This window comes from Garra rufa, chromosome 1 (assembly GCF_049309525.1).
Source record: "Garra rufa chromosome 1, GarRuf1.0, whole genome shotgun sequence".
NCBI classification, from domain to species: domain Eukaryota; kingdom Metazoa; phylum Chordata; class Actinopteri; order Cypriniformes; family Cyprinidae; genus Garra; species Garra rufa.
Window position 1 is genome coordinate 54191249 of NC_133361.1, and position 20917 is coordinate 54212165.

The 20917-nt window shown below is 35.3% G+C and overlaps 2 protein-coding genes across 3 annotated transcripts in view; both read left to right on the forward strand.

The window, feature by feature from the left end:
- Window positions 1-234: 234 nt before the first annotated feature.
- LOC141337005 (lysosomal alpha-glucosidase-like) lies at window positions 235-19950 on the forward strand. Of its 2 annotated transcripts, XM_073842739.1 has the most exons (19): window positions 235-1501; window positions 3957-4108; window positions 4280-4445; window positions 4531-4627; window positions 4713-4832; window positions 4914-5032; window positions 7028-7159; window positions 7327-7437; window positions 7575-7688; window positions 8018-8102; window positions 9415-9532; window positions 9660-9793; window positions 10138-10289; window positions 15274-15422; window positions 15504-15645; window positions 16129-16227; window positions 16332-16496; window positions 18557-18709; window positions 18800-19950. In XM_073842739.1, exons 1-19 carry the CDS (start codon window positions 980-982, stop codon window positions 18860-18862), a joined length of 2793 nt encoding a protein of 930 aa, XP_073698840.1. In that variant the 5' UTR covers window positions 235-979; the 3' UTR covers window positions 18863-19950. The 2 variants fall into 2 exon arrangements, with proteins under 2 accessions (XP_073698840.1, XP_073698831.1); XM_073842730.1 differs by having other exon boundaries at window positions 15274-15645.
- Window positions 19951-20767: 817 nt separating this feature from the next.
- The window catches only part of LOC141324867 (TBC1 domain family member 16-like), a 41654-nt gene continuing 41504 nt past the window's right edge, over window positions 20768-20917 (forward strand). The window contains exon 1 of the mRNA XM_073833572.1: window positions 20768-20904. The gene's annotated coding sequence lies outside the window, so the exon portion shown is untranslated. The remainder of the gene's footprint in view (window positions 20905-20917) is intronic.

Below are 20917 nucleotides of genomic sequence, written 5' to 3' on the forward strand. Positions count from 1 at the left end.
GCAAAAAGAGTCTATATAACAGTTACAAATTTGGAATGCAATAAAAAAATTGTTGCATTGTTTGCAACAATTATGTCCACATAAAATTGAACAATATAAATGTAGCATTAACAAAGCCAATTAATAACACAACCAGAAAACGACTAAAATGTAAATAAATACTACATGATACAACAAGACAAAAATACGTTTTAATAAATGAGGAAACACCGATTTCGTGACGTCACGGGAACATGGCGGCGCTTAGAGAGCAATCTTACATGCGTCTTTAAAGCAACTCTGGATCGTCATGTCGAATTTGTAAACTCATTTATTAAGTTTTGTGATTGCGCAACTGCGCATGCGCTATTTTCTTCCCTGCTTTGAAGAAGGGGTGCGATTTTTAAAGGGTTTGCACTCATGTCACGATTTGGTCAGTTTCCCGGATGTAAACAGCAATACTGAAAACTGAATACGTTGTTTTGGTAATTTAAGCTGTTTTAACCACGCTGCCAAAAAAAGCTGCTAAATCATATATGGTTGGACTTAGTAAGCAGGAAAGGGCACAATATTTTAACAAACTAAAGTTATTAGGTGGTAAAGATACATCTGAGCTGTAGCCTAATATTTCACCTACATGACTGGAAATGAATAGAACAAACACGAATGTTGACAAGATTCTTGTCCTGGAAATTCTGATTTAGTTTGGCCAAATACAAACGCCTTTTGTTGACCGTTTTTTGCACTCTTGTACTTTATTTGTTATAACTTTTGGCAGTCTGTAGTACTTCAAATGTTTTCCCCCGATCCGATCAGTTAGTACAGCCCAAAACATGATGATAATTGACCATTTTCAGCAGAAATAATCAGCAAAATATGCAAGTTTTGTTCGGTTCAGTGGAGTTGTTTGCTTTCTGTGCCATTTCCAAGTTATTATATTGCTCACTGCAGCTTGGTTAACCCGTGTTTAATGCAGGAAGAGTCAAACTAACTCCTTTAAATGGCCTGTATTTGTTGTGGGCCCCTGCACACATTTGCACTACTGATTTCTGTACTTCTTATCTTAGTGCACAAGGACAAGTATGTTTCACTTGCCTTTTCACCATCAGCAGAATGGCGGCGTAGTTCAAACATCTCATACAGGAGTGTTCAGTTCCAAAACTCCTTGAGCAATAATGCTTATTTTACTGCTGATCTCAGCACTCACACTAGTTCTGTCAGAGATCAGTGTAGTATAGCTGTGGAGGGCCGCATCGACTGTGGCCGTGATCGATCTTTGAGTCGGGCTGATTGTGAGGGCAGAGGATGCTGCTATGTGCCGTTGCCTCAGTCTGGATTCAGAGGACCACCATGGTGTTTCTATCCAGTCCGTTACCCTGGCTATAAAATGGGGCCTCTGTTGCCCACAGAGAAGGGCCAAAGAGCCACCCTGACCCGTTCTGCACCCTCATATCTGCCCGGGGACATCCCCACACTGCAACTAGATGTGATGGCTGAGACTTTGGGTCGTCTTCATCTCACTGTGAGAAATTCTTTCAGTCATTTCAATTACAAATCATATAGATGTTGTCATTTGTGGAGGAATTTAGTACAGTCACATGATCTGTCCTTAAATTCTAGGTAATATAAACACATGAATCTGTTATAAATTAGCATCAGAAATATCAATTTTATTATTATTTAATTTATCTTTTTTTAAGGTTGGAATACATTACACAAAGGTGTGGGATTTGTAAGATTTTCTAATGTTTTTTTTAAGTATTTCTCTGTGCTTATTTGATTAAAAATACAGAAAAAACTGTAATATTGTGAAATATTACTGCGATTTAAAATAGTGTTTTTTGCTTTGTTATTGCGTTTTAAACCATATTAGTTTAAACTTCTGATATATAACTTCTAAGTTCTCTTTCATGTCTTATTGCGCTTAAACTGTCAAATACACACAAGTTTATGTTAAAAGCACACAAGAGTTACAAAAACAGTCGGTTATGTCTGTGAAGGTAAACAGCTGGGAAAGAATCACATGTTTATATTAGATCTGTGTGGCAGCAGCGTGATATACAGTAAATAAATCAATAAATCCACTGCTTTCTTGTCTCCTAGTCAATTTCCAATTTATTCATGTGATGCAAAGCTGAATTTTCAGCATCATTACTCCAGTCTTCCAGTGAAACTTTTTAATGGATTCTTTTGATGAATAAAACGTTAAAACGACATTTAATTAAAATAAAAAATATTTTCTAACAATATACACCACCATTCAATGTTTGGGGTCAGTACATTTTTTATTTCTTTCTTTGAAAAGAAATTAATACTTTTATTCAGCAAGGATGTGTTAACTTGATAAAAAGTAATAGTAAAGATTTCTATTTTGAATAAATGCTGTTCCTTCATTTTATTCATCAAAGAATCCTGAAAAAGTATCACAAGTTCCAAAAAACAACAACATTAATAACAAATCAGAATATTAGAATAATTTCTTCTTCCAACATTTGACTTTATGAAAATATTAATGAGCAAATCCAAAAAATAAATACTAGATCTTCACCATCCAATGAGAAATGTCTTAGCATCACATCAGTTCTTCAAATTAACAACAGTCTTAGCTTTTTTGTAAATTATTTCTTATTTCTTTTTCATTCTCTAACATGTAGACAAAATAAATTACTTTTTTTTCTTTCTTTCTTTTTTTTTTTACAATTAAACACAGACGTCTTTCACATTAACTTTAAAGTGCTGAACAACAAGTGACCAAATTGGTGAAAGACCTCCTTTCACTTTATAATACTGTATACTTTGTAAAGCACTTAGTCAACACTAACCTGCCAAAAGTGTGAAATAGCTAGTTTTTCGCTGTAACCATTTATCGAGTACCTTGTGTTTTAAAATCTATTCAGAAGTGACATACAGTGCCTTTGCGAAAGTATTCATACCCCTTCATTTATTCACGTTTTGTTATGTTGCAGCCTTATGTTAAACAGCTTTAAATGACTTTTTTCCCCACATCAATTTACACTCCATGCACCATAATGACAAAGCAAAAAACTGATTTGTAACAACTTTGCAAATGTATTAAAATTAAAACACTGAAATAAGTACATTGCATAAGTATTCATACCCTTAACTCAGTACTTAGTTGAAGCACTTTTACAGCCTCAAGTCTTTTCAGGTATGATGCAACAAGCTTTGCAGATCAACATTTGACAATTATCTGCCATTCTTCTCCTCACCTCTTCACGTCTCAAGCTCTGTCAGCTTGGATGGGGGCTGCCAGACATTTTCAGGTTTCCCCAGAAATATTTGATTGCATTCAAGCCAAGGCCAAGACCATCAGCTTCTTGTCTTGGTCACAAGATAACCAAGGCCCTTCTCCATCAATTGCTCAGTTTGGCCAGGAGGCCAGATCTAGGAAGAGTCCTGGTTGTTTCAAACGTCTTCCATTATGGATAATGGAGGCTACATGCTTCTGTGAAGCTTCAATGCAGCATTTTTTTCTGAACTCTTCCCCAGATCTGTGCCTTGACGCAATCCTGTCTCTGAGCTCTACAGGCAGTTTTTTTTACCTTAGGGCTTGGTTTTTGCTCTGATGTGCATTTTCAGCTATTAGACCTTTTCTGAAAGATGTGTGCCTTTCCAAATCATACTCATTCAAATGAATTTGCCACAGTTGAACTCTACAAGCAATATTAGTGCTCCTAAACTCATTTTCAAGTCTCCCAGAGAGTATGAATACTTATGCAATGGAATCATTTCAGTTTTTTATTTCTAATAAATTTGCAAACTGGTTACAAACCTGTTTTGTGCTTTGTCATTATGGCGTATGGAGTGTAAATTGATGTGGGGAAAGTTATTTAAAGCATAAGGATGCAACATAACAAAACGTGAAAAAGTAAAGGAGTATGAATACTTACGCAACTGTAAGTGACCTATCAGATTACCTAATCTTACTTTACCTTACCAATTTCACTTTAAAACAGCTAAAGAATCCAGCATCTCCACGATATGAGGTCCCCTTTGTGACATCCCAGTGCAAGGTCAACAAACATAAACAAAACCTGCTCTATGATGTTGACTTCCAACCAGATCCATTTGGATTTATTGTACGGCGAAAATCCAATGGCCGTGTTCTGTAAGTGACCATTTTTCTTTTCTTGCTTTGATGTGTAAGTTTTCTGCTTATTTTACTTGTTTTGTTTCCGACTGGTGGTCAGTGACAGCCCATGGAAGCATATGATAAAAAGTTGTGTTCTTTTCGCTTACACAACATTAAATAAATACACTGTATGTTTCTTGTTCCTAGTCTGAATACTACGATAGGCCCCCTCCTGTTTGCAGATCAGTATCTACAGCTCTCCACCAGCATGGCTTCCTCTGTGATATCTGGACTGGGTGAACATTACACCTCCATCACGCTGGATCTCAACTGGAGCTCTGTTTCATTATGGAACAGAGACATGGCACCACATGTAAGAGCTTCGCATCATTTCAAATTCTTCTTTAACCTTCCTTTTACTCACATCTGTATTTAATGTTTTATATGGGCCTTTGTAGAGAAGTGCCAACCTGTATGGCTCCCACCCTTTCTTCCTGGTCCAAGAAGGTGATGGACAGGCACATGGAGTCTTTCTTCTCAACAGCAATGCGATGGGTATGTGCTTTGTTGTTGTCTAAAATGGCTTCTTATGTGAGTTTCCGTTTTAAGACTAAAAGTCTTTATAACTTGCCAATTGCAGAAGTGTTTCTGCAGCCCGCTCCAGCATTAACATGGGTGACCATCGGAGGAATACTGGACTTCTACATCTTCTTAGGCCCAAGTCCTCAGAATGTGATTCAGCAGTACCATGAGGTTATAGGTATTTAACAGTCTACATGCTGTGTTAGAATTGCATTTTTCCCACAGGGCAACTTATGATGTTGTATCTTGTCACTTAAAGGTTATCCTATGATGACACCCTACTGGTCACTGGGCTTCCACCTCTGTCGCTGGGGTTATACGTCCACCAACATAACAAGAACCGTGGTACAGCTCATGCGCCAGGCCAAGATCCCGCTAGTATGTCAATAAAATTAGTAATAGCTTTGTTTGGAAGTAATATACTGCTTACTAAACAGTATATACCAGTGGTTTTCAATCTAGGTGCCAAATTAAGGCTGGAATCCATGACATGACTTTTAAAATCTGAACACTCATACACTTACCGACTTCGTAAATAGGAAAAAACTGGCCATCATAAACTTACGACTGAGGATTACAAGATACCAGACTTTGAGAATGGCTCTGAACAAACTCATGCAAAAATGTGCGCCTTGTTGCTAGGAGATGCATGTCAAATGAAAACAGTATGTGTTCTAAAATCGGCTGAAAATATCAAATATGCTTGATATCCTCTGACTGGTTGGAAACTAAATCTGGAGCTAAAAAAAAGTCAGTGACCATCATACACTATGCGATTTTCTGTAGAATCTGTCAACTTCAAAATCTGTAGACTGTAGACAGCAACTAGTGACAACATCTGCGGAAAATCTGGGCAAAAACTTCCAAGTGGGCCTCAAGATTACTTGAAATGATTTTTTAAAATGATTTACATTTTCATTCATTTCAGAAAGTAGGAAGGTTCCGTTCAAATTTTTTGCACGTTAAAAAATAAATACTCACGTTGTGTCAGTCACGATTACAAACTGCCTCCAAAACTTTCACATTTTTTGCACAAACTTTTTTTGGCGAAAGTTTTGGAGGCAGTTTGTAATCGTGACTGACACAACTTGAGTATTTATTTTTTAACGTGCAAAAAATTTGAACAAACTGCCTCCAAAACTTCATAAAAAATTTGGATCGGGTTAAATTTTCTGCGTTTTTCACATCTGTAGTAAGCATTTTAAGAGGTGTTTTGACGATTCAGAGCCACCGTGACATTCAGTACGTGACAAATTTTGACAAATACGAGAAAACGCATATGAACATTTAAAAAAGAACTTAACTTTTGAAAATCCTGTCAATTAATAAAATCTTAAAACTACATTTATGATTAATATACATTTTGTTCTAATATATTTTAATGGAAATTGTGAGGATTTTTTTTTTTTTTTTTTTTCATTTTAAATATGGAATATTTCTTGAATATTGTTGTAGGGGGGCTTGGAGTTAGAAGTCTATATGTTAAATGTTAGAGGGCCATTCCATGTCAAATCAACCAAGTTTCAGAAACATCCCCTGCTAAATTTTTTATTTTGTAAGACAGCAATGGCTAAATTACAGGAGGGGCAAACTAACTTATATCAAATTTTATTTTTACTCAGAGATCCGCAGGCCTATTAGTAAAATATGTTCACTTGTTGCATTATGTGCCAATGGAGACCACAAATGGGAACAAGTGAGGTTTTTGATGAAAGTTTTCTTTTGGAAACTTAATTTTTAAAGCCATGTCTGGTTAAATTTTAGAAATCTCAATGTGGCTTCATGAGTAAATTGTTCAGTTATACACATTTTCAGTGGTCAAAAACCAAATGTGGGTCTCTTTGCATACAGCTAATACTTTTTTCATTTAAGTTGGAACACTGCAGGTGTATAGGGTAAAAAAAACAACTAATAGTTATCACCTTACTTATCCAGATGATTGATTACATTAATAATTGCAAAAATATTTGTATTACAAGTTTTCTGAAATCTTAGGTTTAATTATGCAAATTAGGCATTATTTAATAAAATATGCACTAATTTGCATACATTTTTAGTACAAAAATCTAAACACTATATGAAGTCAGTTTCAAAGTTCTTGTTTAATTGTTTTGACATATTAGAATCAAATGTTTTACAGAGGGGATTTTGGATGTCCCATATTGTCACTCCATAATTCATAAAAAACTTAGCACAGATAGAAAACTGTGTATTTTTTTAATATTTTTTGGGGAATAAAATGTTGTATAAGATCAAGCAAATTATATATGAACAAATCCCTCTGTAAAAACCTTCAGAATATAGACAGGAATAAAAACGTAACGTTTGTTGTGTGTAAATGTTACTGAAGTGGAGATTTATCTTCTTTTGTAGGATGTACAGTGGAATGACCTTGATTATGCAGACCAAAGAAGAATCTTTACTTTTGATCCGCAACGGTTTGGAGATTTACCCCAAATGGTTGAGGAGTTCCATCAGCTGGGCATGAAGTATGTGCTCATTCTGGTACGTGGATGATATTTTGTTATCGAAGCACTTCCGCCTGGTGTTGTTTGTGCTGGATGCTTGTGATATTAGTGTCTTTAGTAAAAAAAAAAAAATATAATAATAATAAAACACACACACACACATACACATAAATCAGGAATGAATAGTATGTGGTGTTGTGTTAGGATCCAGGCATCAGCAGTGCGAGTCCTCCTGGTTCATACAAACCCTTTGATGAAGGGCTGAAGAGAGGAGTGTTTATCAAAAACTCCACTGGACAGATACTTATTGGAAAGGTTAGTGCCACACATGAAAAAAATGCCATTTGCATCATGTATTATTTCCTAAACCATTGTATCATCATTACCAGTATTGTGTTTTTTATAGAATATGGCAAGGAGTGTAAAGGATTTGTATCTTTATTTCTAACCAGGTATGGCCAGGTCCAACTGCATTCCCAGATTTCACCAATCCTACAACACAGGACTGGTGGATGGACTGTATCAGAGTCTTTCACAACAAGGTACCTGTGGATGGACTCTGGATAGTAAGTACTAATGAATTACATTTTAAATATATAAAGGGTAAGGCAACAAAACATCAATGTATGATTTTAAAGGGGCAACAATGTAATTTTTTTTTATTATTATTTAAAGTTATTTCTTATTTCTTTTAATATATTTGTAATGTTTTAAATATTTTTTGTAGTTTTCTAGTGTAACATTAAGATTAATATGTGTAACTGGCATATTTTTTAAAAACAAGTAAAAGTTTTTTTTTGAAGTTTTATTTTCATTTTTAGTAACCTTTAGTAACCAATTTGACCCAGTTTGCCATTTATTTTGTTAAAAAAAAGTGGCCTTTTTTTCCTCACAGGACATGAATGAGCCATCAAATTTTGTGCAGGGCTCTGTGGATGGATGTCCTGATTCTGACTTGGAGAAACCACCTTATACTCCAGGTCAGAATAGTAAACTCTTAGGCTCAATCCCAATTCTACCCCTTAGCCCTACCCCTCCGTTTGGCGCGTTCACGTGAAGGGGTAGGGGTGTCTCATTTCTCTTTTGGTTGGAGGGGTAGGGGTAAGGGGAAGGGCCTCACTTCAAACGAAGGGCTAAGAGAAATTTCCAACATGGCTGCTCACTCGAGCAAGCAGACTCGTAAATATAAGTAATTTTTGCCTTTAATAAGGATTTTGATGACAATGTTTCATTATATGTATATTACCTTCAATCTTGTGTTTGTGTTTATGGTGTTGTTTTGTAAATAAACGTTTGCAAAAAAATCGCTAAAGTTTGCTAGCAGATAGCACTGATTACACGATATTACAAAATATATTTTTATGTCATATACACTTGACTGCATGTTAGAAACATGAAAGACCAGTGGCACGGCAATTTGCAACGGTGGTGTAGTGGAGGGTGTACGCAGGTATACGGTGTATACACACTTCCACTTTTTAAATCCCCTCTGATGCGCATTATTCAGTAGTGTCCTGCATTCGCCAAAATCATGGCAGTCCACCACATCCAGTCATGTGAATAAATGTAAATATTCGCTCAAAACACCCAATAAAGGCAGTGATGATGCAGTCAGGACCGTGGAGCCGGCTTGCTTTGAAATGTATTTGATGATTGCGCCTAATGCACCTGCGCCCGCTCACCGCACCAGTAATTTAAATCAGTACATAATAATAAAAACGATACCTTACAAATAAAAAGAAGCTGATTTTTACGATCAGAAATTTCTTAAACCAGTGAACCCCTGTAAACATTTTAGTCCAAGGATCCAGAAAACGAACGCGTTCAAATAGAAAGTTGAAAACGAAATTCACAAATGAAGCATATATACTTCTCCAGGCACCACTACACTGATTAGCAATTTGCCGCGCATGTGATAATGCGTTCTTTGTTTTGCTTACGGCCACATGTGAATGAACGGTGCGTACACCGTACATTTGTACTTTTTGCAACATGACAACATTTTGACATCTTGGAATGAGTGATAAACATCTGCGCATGTCCTCTGACGTAACATTAGGAACTAGCGACAACGTATGATGACGTATCACAGTGTTGTAGTGGTGTCCCATTTCTTAGGGGAAATATTTTAGCCCTTCCCCTTTACACTTTGTTTCAAGGGACAAGGGGAAGGGGCGAGGGGTAGGCGAAGGGGTAGAAAATAGAATTGGGATTGGGCCTAAATATACTCTTTTAAAATGACTGTTATTGATTTGATGTGGCCTACATGAAGAAATCTGTCTGGGTTTACAGGTGTGATTGGAGGTCAGTTAAACTCAGGAACTCTGTGTATGTCCGCACAACAGTATGTGTCCAATCATTACAATCTGCATAATCTATATGGGCTGACCGAGGCCATTGCTACCCAGAGGTCAGAGAAATCTCCCTTCAGTTCATAAAAGCACTATATATATCTCACATGGCACAGGGAAATATCTGACGTTCATTGGGATGCATTTTTCATATTATTTCCAGCATTGCACTCATTTATATTTCAGGGCACTGTTAAAAGTGAAGAGTACTCGGCCATTTGTCCTATCCCGATCGTCTTTTCCAGGACTGGGCCGTTTCTCCGCACACTGGACTGGAGATGTGCGGAGCGACTGGGAACAATTGCACTTTTCAATACCTGGTGAGAGAAAACACCAGAAAGAGAAAATATCACACATGCTCAATTTTACTTAGTATTTGCTCTAACATCCATTTATGCTAAAAAAATGTTTCTTACTTTTTCCTAATGTTCCTTAAAGTTAGAGTGTACTATATAGAGAAATTCTAATGTTCAAAATGCAACTGGCCACCCAGGTAAGTATTTAGATTTTTTTTTTTTTTTTGAAAATGTGTGGATTTTCAATTTTATAGAACATGAGCTGAAAATTGACCTTCACATCTTCACGTCTTTTTTATTCCTAATGCTTGCAAAGCATGTTTTGTCTTTGTTCTTTGCTTATTGCTGTGTTTCTTTGTCTGTACCAGGTGTGCTGCTGTTTGGACTCTTTGGTGTCCCGTTAGTGGGAGCTGACATCTGTGGGTTTGGTGGAGACACTACTGAAGAGCTATGTGTGCGCTGGACGCAACTTGGAGCATTTTACCCCTTTATGAGAAACCATAATGACAAACCCAATGCGGTGAGATATCAAACAACAATTTAAAGCCAGCTAGAAAATGTATATATAGAGATAGACATAGACATGGATCAAAGACAAGACATCCGATTTTAGTTTCAGCATTGAATTAAATGCACTAAAGTGATTTCATATACACAGCAAGCATATTAAATGCAAGTAAAGTATCTACTTTAATGTTTCATAAACTTGTGTGAAAATAAGATATGGGTGAAGTAATGTTCCATTGTCATTCAGCGTAACAGACACAGTATTTATGTAAAAATTAAACAACATATTACACTTATTCTGAATTGTAAATGTAAAAGGAAAAGTGATTATACTAAATTTTATTAGATTTTAAATAACTAAAAGCTTCTTTTTGCTAAATGGGTAAAACCTTTTGAACGAAAATTGGTTTGAACGATGGTGGCCAAGACTGGAAAAGATTGGCACTGAATGACATTTTAGTGTAGCCTGGAAAAATCCAGACCCTAATCTATTAAGATTATGGGTCTGGGATCGAGCAATGAAAACTGCCTAACTCGAGGGGCGGCACCAAGCATGCATTTGAAACTCTCACTGCACACAATTGGATAAGCCACGACCAATCACAACAATACACGCTTAGCTACCAGCAGAGCTAAATGATGTTTCATTAACAAAGTTCGGGAGAAGCGCGTCAGATGCTTAGCGTAAACATCACAAGTCAATCAGCGCCATAGGTTTAAATACAGCTGACTCACCTCAATTCACTCGATGGTTTATCAGTAAACCTCCACCACCCCATCTCATCACTCCGAGTTCTGGCTACTCCTATTGAGGGGTAACGTACTCTGCGTTCGGGCCACTCCCGAGCTCGGAGCCCTTCACCGGACAGCACGCCAAACATGCACTACTATTCTCCGGCTAATTATATGTAAGCGTGAACTCGTGAACTGATAGATTAAACTCTTGCCGTATCCAGTCGGCAAAACAGCAAAAACGTCCTTCTTGCAAAGGAACGATTCGAGTTTTCGGTTTTCTGTTCCTCTTTTATATGGAAAGCCAAGTCTAACTCGTTCATTGTAGCGGCCAAAGCCGTTTCAAACAACTTGTGTTCATCTGTAGAGACAGCGATCTTTCAAAGTTTACTACATGATTTGGACGTCGCAGTGCTGTCATCATCAGCTTAGCTCGCCTCTGGCCCGCCTACATCAGATACACCGATTTGATTGGTTCCCACAATTGCTTACGTATTGCAGTAACCTGCATCATTGCTCGATGCCAGAGTGTCTTGCAGAGACAATTTAAATTGTGCTCTCGCGAGACCTCTGGATTTCTAGGGTAATTTTAGTGGGTATCTTCTATAAATCATGGTAAAAATGAGTGCTGGGCAATGATTAATCACAATTAATCACATCCAAAAAAGTTTTTGTGGTCACAATACATTGTGTCACAGAAGTGAGTACACCCCTCATATTTCAGCAACCATTTTAGTATATCTTCTCAAGGACAATACTAAAGAAATGAAACTTGGATATATTTTAGAGTAGGCAATGTGCAGCTTGTATTGCAGTATAGATTTACTGTCCGCTGAAAATAACTCAACATACAGCCATTATTGTCAAAATAGCTGGCAACAAAAGTGAGTACACCCTAAGTGAACTTGTCCAAGGTCTCAATATATTGTGTTAGCACCATTGTTATCTGGCACTGCTTTAATCATCCTGAGCATGGAATTGACCTTAGCTGCACAGGTTGTTGCTGGGATCCTCTTCCACTCCTCTATAATGATTAGATGTTAGACACATGGTGCTTCTCCACCTTATGCTTGAGGATGCCCCACAGGTGCTTAATAGGGTTCAGGGGCCAGATTCACGAAACCTTCTTAAGAAGAAATTTCTTCTTAACTGCCATTTTCATCTTATTTTTTAAAATAAGAAAAAAGTTAAGAATATTTTGTATTCCCAAAAATTTGTCTTAAGATTGTTCTTAAGACAAAAATTAAGAAAATTCAAATTCTTGAAAAGAATCTTCTTAAAAACCATCGTAAATAACTTAAAGTTAGGATAGCCCGAGACTTGTCTTAAATCCCAAATAGTAAGAATTATTTAATGAATTTATTGGGGTATTTCAAATTAATTGTTATATTTAAGCATTGCAACTCTACTAGCTACATATAATACATATTAGGACTATTAATAGAGATGAGCATGAGTTCTCTGAAGTGACAGCGATGACTGATAACGTAAACAATGATCGGTCATATTAGCCCATGTACTTTACTTTTTGCTGATGTCAAAACTCAGCAGCAACTCTACAAAAACGAGTCAGATAGGGAGATTTAATTAAACACACCGGAAGCATTTATTTGGATGAGGGCACAAAAACAGCACAAAAATTAATTAAGATCGCAAGACTTAAGGTAGAGCTTTTAAAAGTAACTGTTCAAAAACACAGTGCATTAAAAACGTGAAGCCGAGCGCCAGTCAAGGTCGTGATGAAAATAGTATGCGTGCTTATTATGATTATTAGGATAATCTGCAGAAACTGCAAAAAAAGACAATCTTTGAAGTGCAAGTTTATAAATGCGTCTTCAGCCATGTATTTACTCAGATAGATGTATAATTTTCTTCTTAAGAAAAAAATTATACATGTTCTTAAGAACATATTTAAGAACTTCTTAAGAATTCTTCAAGAATTGCACTTAAGAACATTCTTACGAACTTCTTAAAATTTATCTTTATTTCTTAAGAAGATGTTTGTGAATCCGACCCCAGGTCTGCAGACGTACTTGGCCACCCCATCACCTTCACCTTTATCTTCCTCAGCAAGGCAGTTGTCATCTTGGTGGTGTGTTTGGGCTCGTTATCATGTTGAAAAACTGCCTTTTGCCTAGTTTCTGGAGGGAAGGCATCATGTTCTGCTTCAAAAAAAGTACAGTACATAATGGAATCCATGTTTCCCTCAATGAACTGCAGCTCCCCAGTACAAGCAGCACTCATGCAGCCCCAGACCATGATGCTACCACCACCATGCTTGACTGTAGGCAAGACACATTTTTGATGAGGCTTCCTTCTGGGACTGCACCTATGCAAACCGACTTGTTGCAGTGTGCGGCGTATGGTCTGAGCACTGACAAGCTGACCTTCTACTTCTGCAACCTTTAAAGCAATGCTGGCAGCACTCATGCATCTGTTTTTTAAAGCCAGGTTTTGCACCTGACGCACAGAACGAATGCTCAACTTCATTGATTGACTCTTGCAAGGCCTGTTCTGAATGGAACCCATCTTGGAAAACTTCTGTATGACCCTGACCACTGTAGTTTAACTCGGTTTCAGGGTGTTACTGAACCTCTAATAGCCTTGGCCATCTTTGTGGAGAAAAACATTTCTAATTCTCAAATCCTCAGAGAGTTCTTTGCCATGAGATGCCATGTTGAACATCCAGTGATCAGTATGAGAGAATTGTACTTAAAGCACCAAATTTTAACTGCTCTAATACAAGATACACAAATTTGTATGGTCCTGTCAAGCAGCCAATAACTAACACATGATGCAGAGGACATGTGGCTTTGCATGGTTAAACAATTTTTGTTGGCTGTATGTTGAGTTATTTTCAGAGGACAATTAAACTATATTGCTATACAAGTTGCAAATTGACTACGCTAAAATATATCCAAGTTTCATTTCTATAGTATTGTCCCTTGAACTTTGTCCCTTGTGCTGTGCATATTTATTATGTATATATAAATACACACAAATATATTTATATTAAATATATTTATATGTAATATGAATTATATGAATTTAAATATATGCATGTCAATATTTTCAAAGTATATACTGTATGTCTGTGTCTTTATATATACATAATAAATATACACAGTACACACACATATATAAACAAAAACTTTTATTTTGGATTGTTTTTAATCATGATTAATTGTTTGAACAGCACTAGTAAAAATGTATGATAAATGTCTTAAAATGTTAAGATGTATTAAACTTTTATTGTTTTAATGCTGTTTTAATGTATTTAACCCATAAGATCAGTAATATTTCTCAATGTTTTTGTGTTTTCTGAGGCTGATCAAAACTACTATACTATAAAAACTACTATATTTAATCAAAACTACTATACTATAATAATGTGCAATATATACAGTAATATTATGAAATATTACATTTTAATACATTTTAATTGTATTTTAATTCTAATATGCTGATTTAGTGCTCAAATAACTGTTCATGTTATTATTAATGTTAAAAACTAGTGTGCTGCTTAATAATTTTCTGGACATTTTCTGTATATATTTTTTACATTTAAAATATAACACTTTAGTTTGGGGACCAGTTCTAATTATGAACTAGTTGGTTATTAGCATACATATTACTTAAATATTGGCTGTTTATTAGTACTTATAAAGCACATACTAATGGCTTATTCTGCATGACCATATTTTACATCCCTTAATCTCCACCACATACCTAAACATAAAGGGTTAGTTCATCCATAAAAAAAAGTCTGTCATTAGCTACTCATCCTCATGTCGTTCCAAACCCATAAGACCTCTGTTCATCCTTGGAACACAAATTAAGATACTTTTGATGAAATCCAAGAGCTTTCTGACTCTGACCCTGCATAGACAGCAGCTCAACTGACATGTTCAAGGTCCAGAAAGTTAGTAAGGACATTATGTCCTTACTGTTGTCACATAGTCTTGAATGTGTCAGATGCACTGATGTCTTTTGGATTTTATCAAAAATATCTTAATTTGTTTTCTGAAGATGAATGAAGGTCTTAAGGGTTTGGAATGGCATGAGAGCTAGTAATTAATGACAGAATTTGTATTTTTCTTACTACTAAAACTGTTAATAAGCAGCAAATAGGGAGTTTATTGACGCAAAAGTCTGAGTTAATAGTTTGTTAATAGTAAAAACTGGTCTGCAAACTAAAGTGTGATCAAAATATGATACAATATTAGTAGAACATGAATATTTCTTTCTATATTCCATTCTCCCAGCCCCAAGAGCCGTATGTATTTAGCCAACAAGCCCAGGATGCCATGAGGACTGTGATAACACTGCGATACTCTCTGCTGCCCTTCCTCTACACACTGCTCCATCAGGCACACACCTCCGGCAGCACCGTGGCCCGTCCTCTCTTCCTTGAGTACACACGCTCAAACACTTTCAGCTCGATATCTCGCGATCTGAGCTCGGCGATGACCTTTTTACTGACTCATTCTTTCAGGTTTCCCACTGATCCAAATTGCCAGACCATTGACAAGCAGTTCCTGTGGGGGAGTTCACTGCTTATCAGTCCTGTTCTGGAAGAGGGAGCGCTGGAGGTGACAGCCTATCTTCCCCCGGGGACTTGGTACAGTCTGCACAATGTAATACTTTCTCTGATACTATGCACTCTTAAAAAAGCACATTTATCATGACTGTTTTATTATTTATTTATTGCCTTAATCAAGTTAAAAAATAAAACAAATATTAGTTTTAATAGTATTTTTTTAAATAATTTTATTGAATAAGAATAGTATTCTTTTAAAATATATTTTAGTTGTAATTTCATTGTAATATGCTGATATGGTGCTTCAGAAACATTTCCTGTTATTATGAATGCTAAAGCACAAATGGTGAATATAATAAAATTACTGATTATTTTACATTTTTAACTGTTTTTAGTTCATGTTAGCTCCAGCCCATTAAATAATAAATAATAATAAAAATTTTAAGCCTGCTTCACAATGTAATATGTTTACAAAGCTACAGTGTGTTGTTATCATACAATGTAATTCAGAAGCTTTTAAAATGACTGCTTTATGACTCTTTATGTGAGATTGAATCTTTTGTTTTTTTTCCTCATATAGGGTGAAGTATATTACAGTAAAGGCCAATACATTCTGTTCCCTGCTCCTTTAGACACCATAAACGTTCATGTGAGAGAGGGGAGCATCATCCCACAGCAGGTGGAGTAAAGCCTAGCTCTAGCGAGATTTGTTATTTGTTATTTGATCCAATTTAATTTATGCTGCTTATCAAGTGAATTTTTTCTCTTTTATTTGTTTCTCAGGTTCCTGCATTGACGACTACAGCATCTCGCAGAAACCCTTTCACCCTAATCGTGGCACTATCTGAAAGAGACTGGGCTAAAGGAGAGCTTTTCTGGGACGATGGAGAAAGTCTGGACACTTTTGAGCATGGAAATTATTCATATGTTCTCTTCTTTGCTAAGGAGGTACAAAATAGGGTGAATTTTGAATTTTCATGTTGCCTTGAATGGTTTGGATGAGGATTTTTCTATTGAACATCTGTTTCCCATTGTTGTTCCGCGTTGGAGCAAACCAAAGTGAATTGCTTCATGGGGTATTAAAATTGGAGAACAGCAAGGATTGTGTTTGCCAAAGCATTGAAAGATGGTTTAATTCACTGTTTGTGGAAGTAAAGACAATTACATTGAATATTTAATTCAAAATGTAATATTGATTAAAAATGTACTTGCCCTCAGGCCAGTGTTGTTTTTGACAACCATCTTAGATTTAGTCTTAGTCTTTTGGACTAAAATGCTTATTAGTTTTAGTCAAATTTTAGTCACTTCTATATGTGATAGTTTTAGTCCAATTTTAGTCTACGAAAAGTCAAAAAGGTTTTAGTCTAGTTTTAGTCAAAAAAAGGGGGAAAAGTAGTCTTTTAACAAATTAATGTAGGTCAGTAAGTATTTTGCTGTTGGGTAGTGTCACTTATAAGTTGTGAAAATAGCAGATCTATAGTTCAACACAATGTGAGCTTCCGGATCGACTATTTTCACCAATAATTACAACAATGAAGGAATGTTTTAGAACATAAAAGACATATATTTGAAATAATGTGCAAACTGCCGCCATCATGGTTAATCGTCTATCTGTCTGAGTGACAACAATGTGACATGTTGAGCATGTGGTGGGCGTAACCAAACAAGGATAGAATGTTAAAACTGCTTGCCATACTAGTATGGCAAATAGTATTTAATGCTAAAACGGCTTGCCATAGCGTCAGATAATTTTTAAGTTTTAATTGGCATGCACAATAAGCAGAAATTTGTGCATTTTAAACGTCTGACGGACCACCCACTAACATTTTCGTCTATTCTCGTCTCGTCAACGAAAACTCACACACGTCTCGTCATGTTTTAGTCATCAACGAGCCATTTTTATCTCGTCATCGTCTCGTTATCGTCATGAAAAAAAGTTGCGTCAACGAAATCACTTCGTCATCGAAAACAACACTGCCTCAGGCCATCCAAGATGTAGAGAAGTTCTGGAGACTTTTACACTGCAAAAAAGGCTTCTCTTACTTAGTATATTTGTCTTGTTTCTAGTGAAAATATCTAAAAATTCTTAAATTAAGATGCATTTACTAGATGCAAAATGACATAAGATATTTAGTTTTGTTTTAAGCAATATGTACTTAATTTAGTGAAATTATTTGCCAGTAGGCTAAGTAATATATTCTTAAAACGAGAATTTTACTTACCCCACTGGCTGATCATTTTACTTATTTTAAGCAAACTGCGCTTAATTAAATTTTTTTCCTGGAAAAAGACTAAATATCTTGTGTCATTTTGCTTATCTAGTAAATGCATTTTAATTTAAGAATTTTTAGATATTCTGACTTAAAAACAAGACAAAAATACTAAGTAAGAGAAGCCTGTTTTTGCAGTGTAGCGTTCCATCACTTGCTCAACAATGCATCCTTTGCAGTGAATGGGTGCCGTCAGAATGAGAGTCCAAACAGCTGATAAAAGCAAAACAATTATTCACAATGACTTAAGTCCGTAAGATAATGTCTTGTAATGTGAAAAGCTGTGTGTTTGTAATAAAAAAAAAAAAACTAATTAAATCTTTAACTTAAATCCATTGCTTCTGGCTAAAATACGAATCCTCTATCCATAATATTGCTTTCTCTTGTCAAAAAGTGTGTCCGAAACAGGAGCAAAATGGTCATAAGTGAGTATTTAAAGATAAAACGCCTTTCTCAGGATGTGTTCTGATGAAGAAACAAGCTCATCTGCATGTTGTATGGCCTGAGGGTGAGGAAATTTGTAGCAAACTCTTTTGTCTGGTTTGTTTGTTGGACAAAATGTTAGATTTGGCATTATGATTGGCCAGATCACCTGTCAATCAAACTCCAGATGAACAGTTGAATGAAACCCATCAAACAAATGGACTTTAGAAGAGTACTCAAAAGTTATGGTCAATATGTGTGTTCATTTGAAATGTATTCTGTTGTTTATTTGATTTTTTTAATATTTCCCTGTAGTCTTATGTGGTCAGTAAGCCAGTCAAGTTAAATGGATCTCTCGATCATTTGGTCCTCGGGGAAGTACGTGTTTTTGGGGTTCAGACTCGACCTAATGCTGTGTGGGCCAATGGGCAAAAGGTTCATGACTTCTCTTACTCCTCAGACACCAAGGTATGCAACAAGTGTTTCACATTGATTCTTAATATGAATCTTTAATAAAGGTGCTGTGTTAAAGTTGTGTATTTCATGTATGTGTTTCAGGTTCTTACAGTGCCTGGTCTGGACTTACCCATGACAGCCATGATCACAGTACAGTGGAGCTGATGAGAAATTACTGTTGTGTATATGTTGCTTATGCAATGGCATACACTACCAGTCAAAAGTTTTTGAACAGTAAGATTTTTAATGTTTTGTTTTTTTAAGAAGTCTCTTCTGCAACTAAATCTTAACTATTTAAAATAGATGTTTTCTATTGAACATATTATAAAATGTAATTTATTCCTGTGATTTCAAAGCTGAATATTTAGCATCATTACTCTAGTGACATGATCCATCAGAAATCATTCTAATATTCTGATTTGCTGCTTAAAAAAATTATTATTATTAATATTATGTTGAAAAGAGCTGAGTAGATTTATTTTTTTCAGGTTTCTTTGATAAATAGAAAGTTCAGAAGAACAGCCTTTATCTGAAATAGAAATCTTTTTAAACATTATAAATGTCTTCATCATCACTTTTGATCAATTTAAAGCATCCTTGCTAAATAAAAGTATTAGTTTCTCTAATTTCTTTCCCAAAAGAAGAAAAAATATACAGACTTCAAGCTTTTGAATGGTATAGTGTATAATGTTACAAAAGTATTTTATTTCAGATAAATGCAGATCTTTGGATCTTTCTATTAATTAAAGAATGCTGAAAAATGTACTCAACTGTTTAAATATTGATAATAATAATATTAAATGTTTCATGAGCAGCAAATCCGCATAGTAGAATGATTTCTGAAGGATCCTGTGACACTGAAGACTGGAGTAATGATGCTGAAAATTGTAGCTTTGAAAGCAAAGAAATAAATTACATTTTAAAATATATTCAAAAATAGAAAACAGTTATTTTAAATAGTAAAATTTCTAAATATTTGTACTGTTTTTGCTGTACTTTGGATCAAATAAATGCAGGCTTGGTGAGCAGAAGAGACTTTTTTAAAAACATCAAAAAACTTACTGTTCAAAATCTTTTGACTGGTAAAGTGTCAAATGTTTCTGCTGTATATTGCCCTTTAAATATTGTTTTTGCTCTAAAATATAATTTGTTTTTATTCTTATTTAATGTTCTTAATGTTTTGTTGTGTGACACTGATACAATAATCAGAAAAATCAGCATTTCACATAACCCATAAGTTTTTCCTTTATTTTTAAAATGTCAGAGAACTAATAATAAAAAAATATATATATTATTTTTGTTGTTGTTGGTCTTCTTTTTCTTCTTCTTGCAAGATTAAACAGATAAATATATTCATATAGCGGCATTGCATAAAACATTAATTGCATTGCATTTTTTAATTTAAGATGAGTGTTATATATTATATATAAATTATGTAAAGAACGATATTAGAAAAATAAATGTTATTTGTCTTTTTTTTTGTCAGATTGCATTTATTTGATCCACAGCAAAGCAAAAAAAAAAGCAATTAAAATATTTTTACTAGCTGTTTTCCATTAGAATATATTTCAAAGCTGATTTTTTTGCATCATTTCTCCAGTCTCCAGTGTCACACGATCCTTCAGAAATCATTCTAATATGCTGATTTGCTGCTCAAAAAAATTATTTTTGGTCTAGACTAAACAGATAAAAATATTCATAATCTTAAGGGCATTGCATAAAAATGAATTGCATTGCATTTTTAAAATTAAGATGAAATTTATATATTATATATAAATTATAAATTAAAAAAAGTATGATAATAAGATTTTGTTTTTGGTTTTTTGTTTCGTCTGTATGATTTTTTTTTTATTATTATTACAGGAGCGTTTCATTTTATATACTTTTATAAATGCTAATTCCAACTCATTAACATCAGAAACTTGTATCTATTGTATTTTCTGTCCTCCACTGATTATTATTATGAATAGGGCGAAAAAGTCCTGCCTCGAGCATTGCATTCAGAGGAAGCGCAGTGTCGTTCCGGAAGCAGCGGAATGTCAGTGGGCGGACCTTGAAGTCTGGCGTCAACGGCGGCGTGCGGAGTGAAGTGTCACCAATAAACATAGGCGTCATTCAGCGTAGCCTGGATCTGTAATATAGGAGTCGGACGCGCCACTTCTGATATGGACGTGTAGCGACGGTTGTAATCGTTTCTGGTACTGAAGGTAAGACCGCTAC

Coding starts and splice junctions, on each gene's coding strand:
- LOC141337005 (XM_073842730.1), top strand. CDS start 980: ATGGCCTGTATTTGTTGTGGGCCCCTGCACACATTTGCACTACTGATT. Junction 4,109..4,279: donor AAATCCAATGGCCGTGTTCT/GTAAGTGACCAT, acceptor TCTTGTTCCTAG/TCTGAATACTACGATAGGCC. Junction 10,290..15,273: donor ATAATGACAAACCCAATGCG/GTGAGATATCAA, acceptor CCATTCTCCCAG/CCCCAAGAGCCGTATGTATT.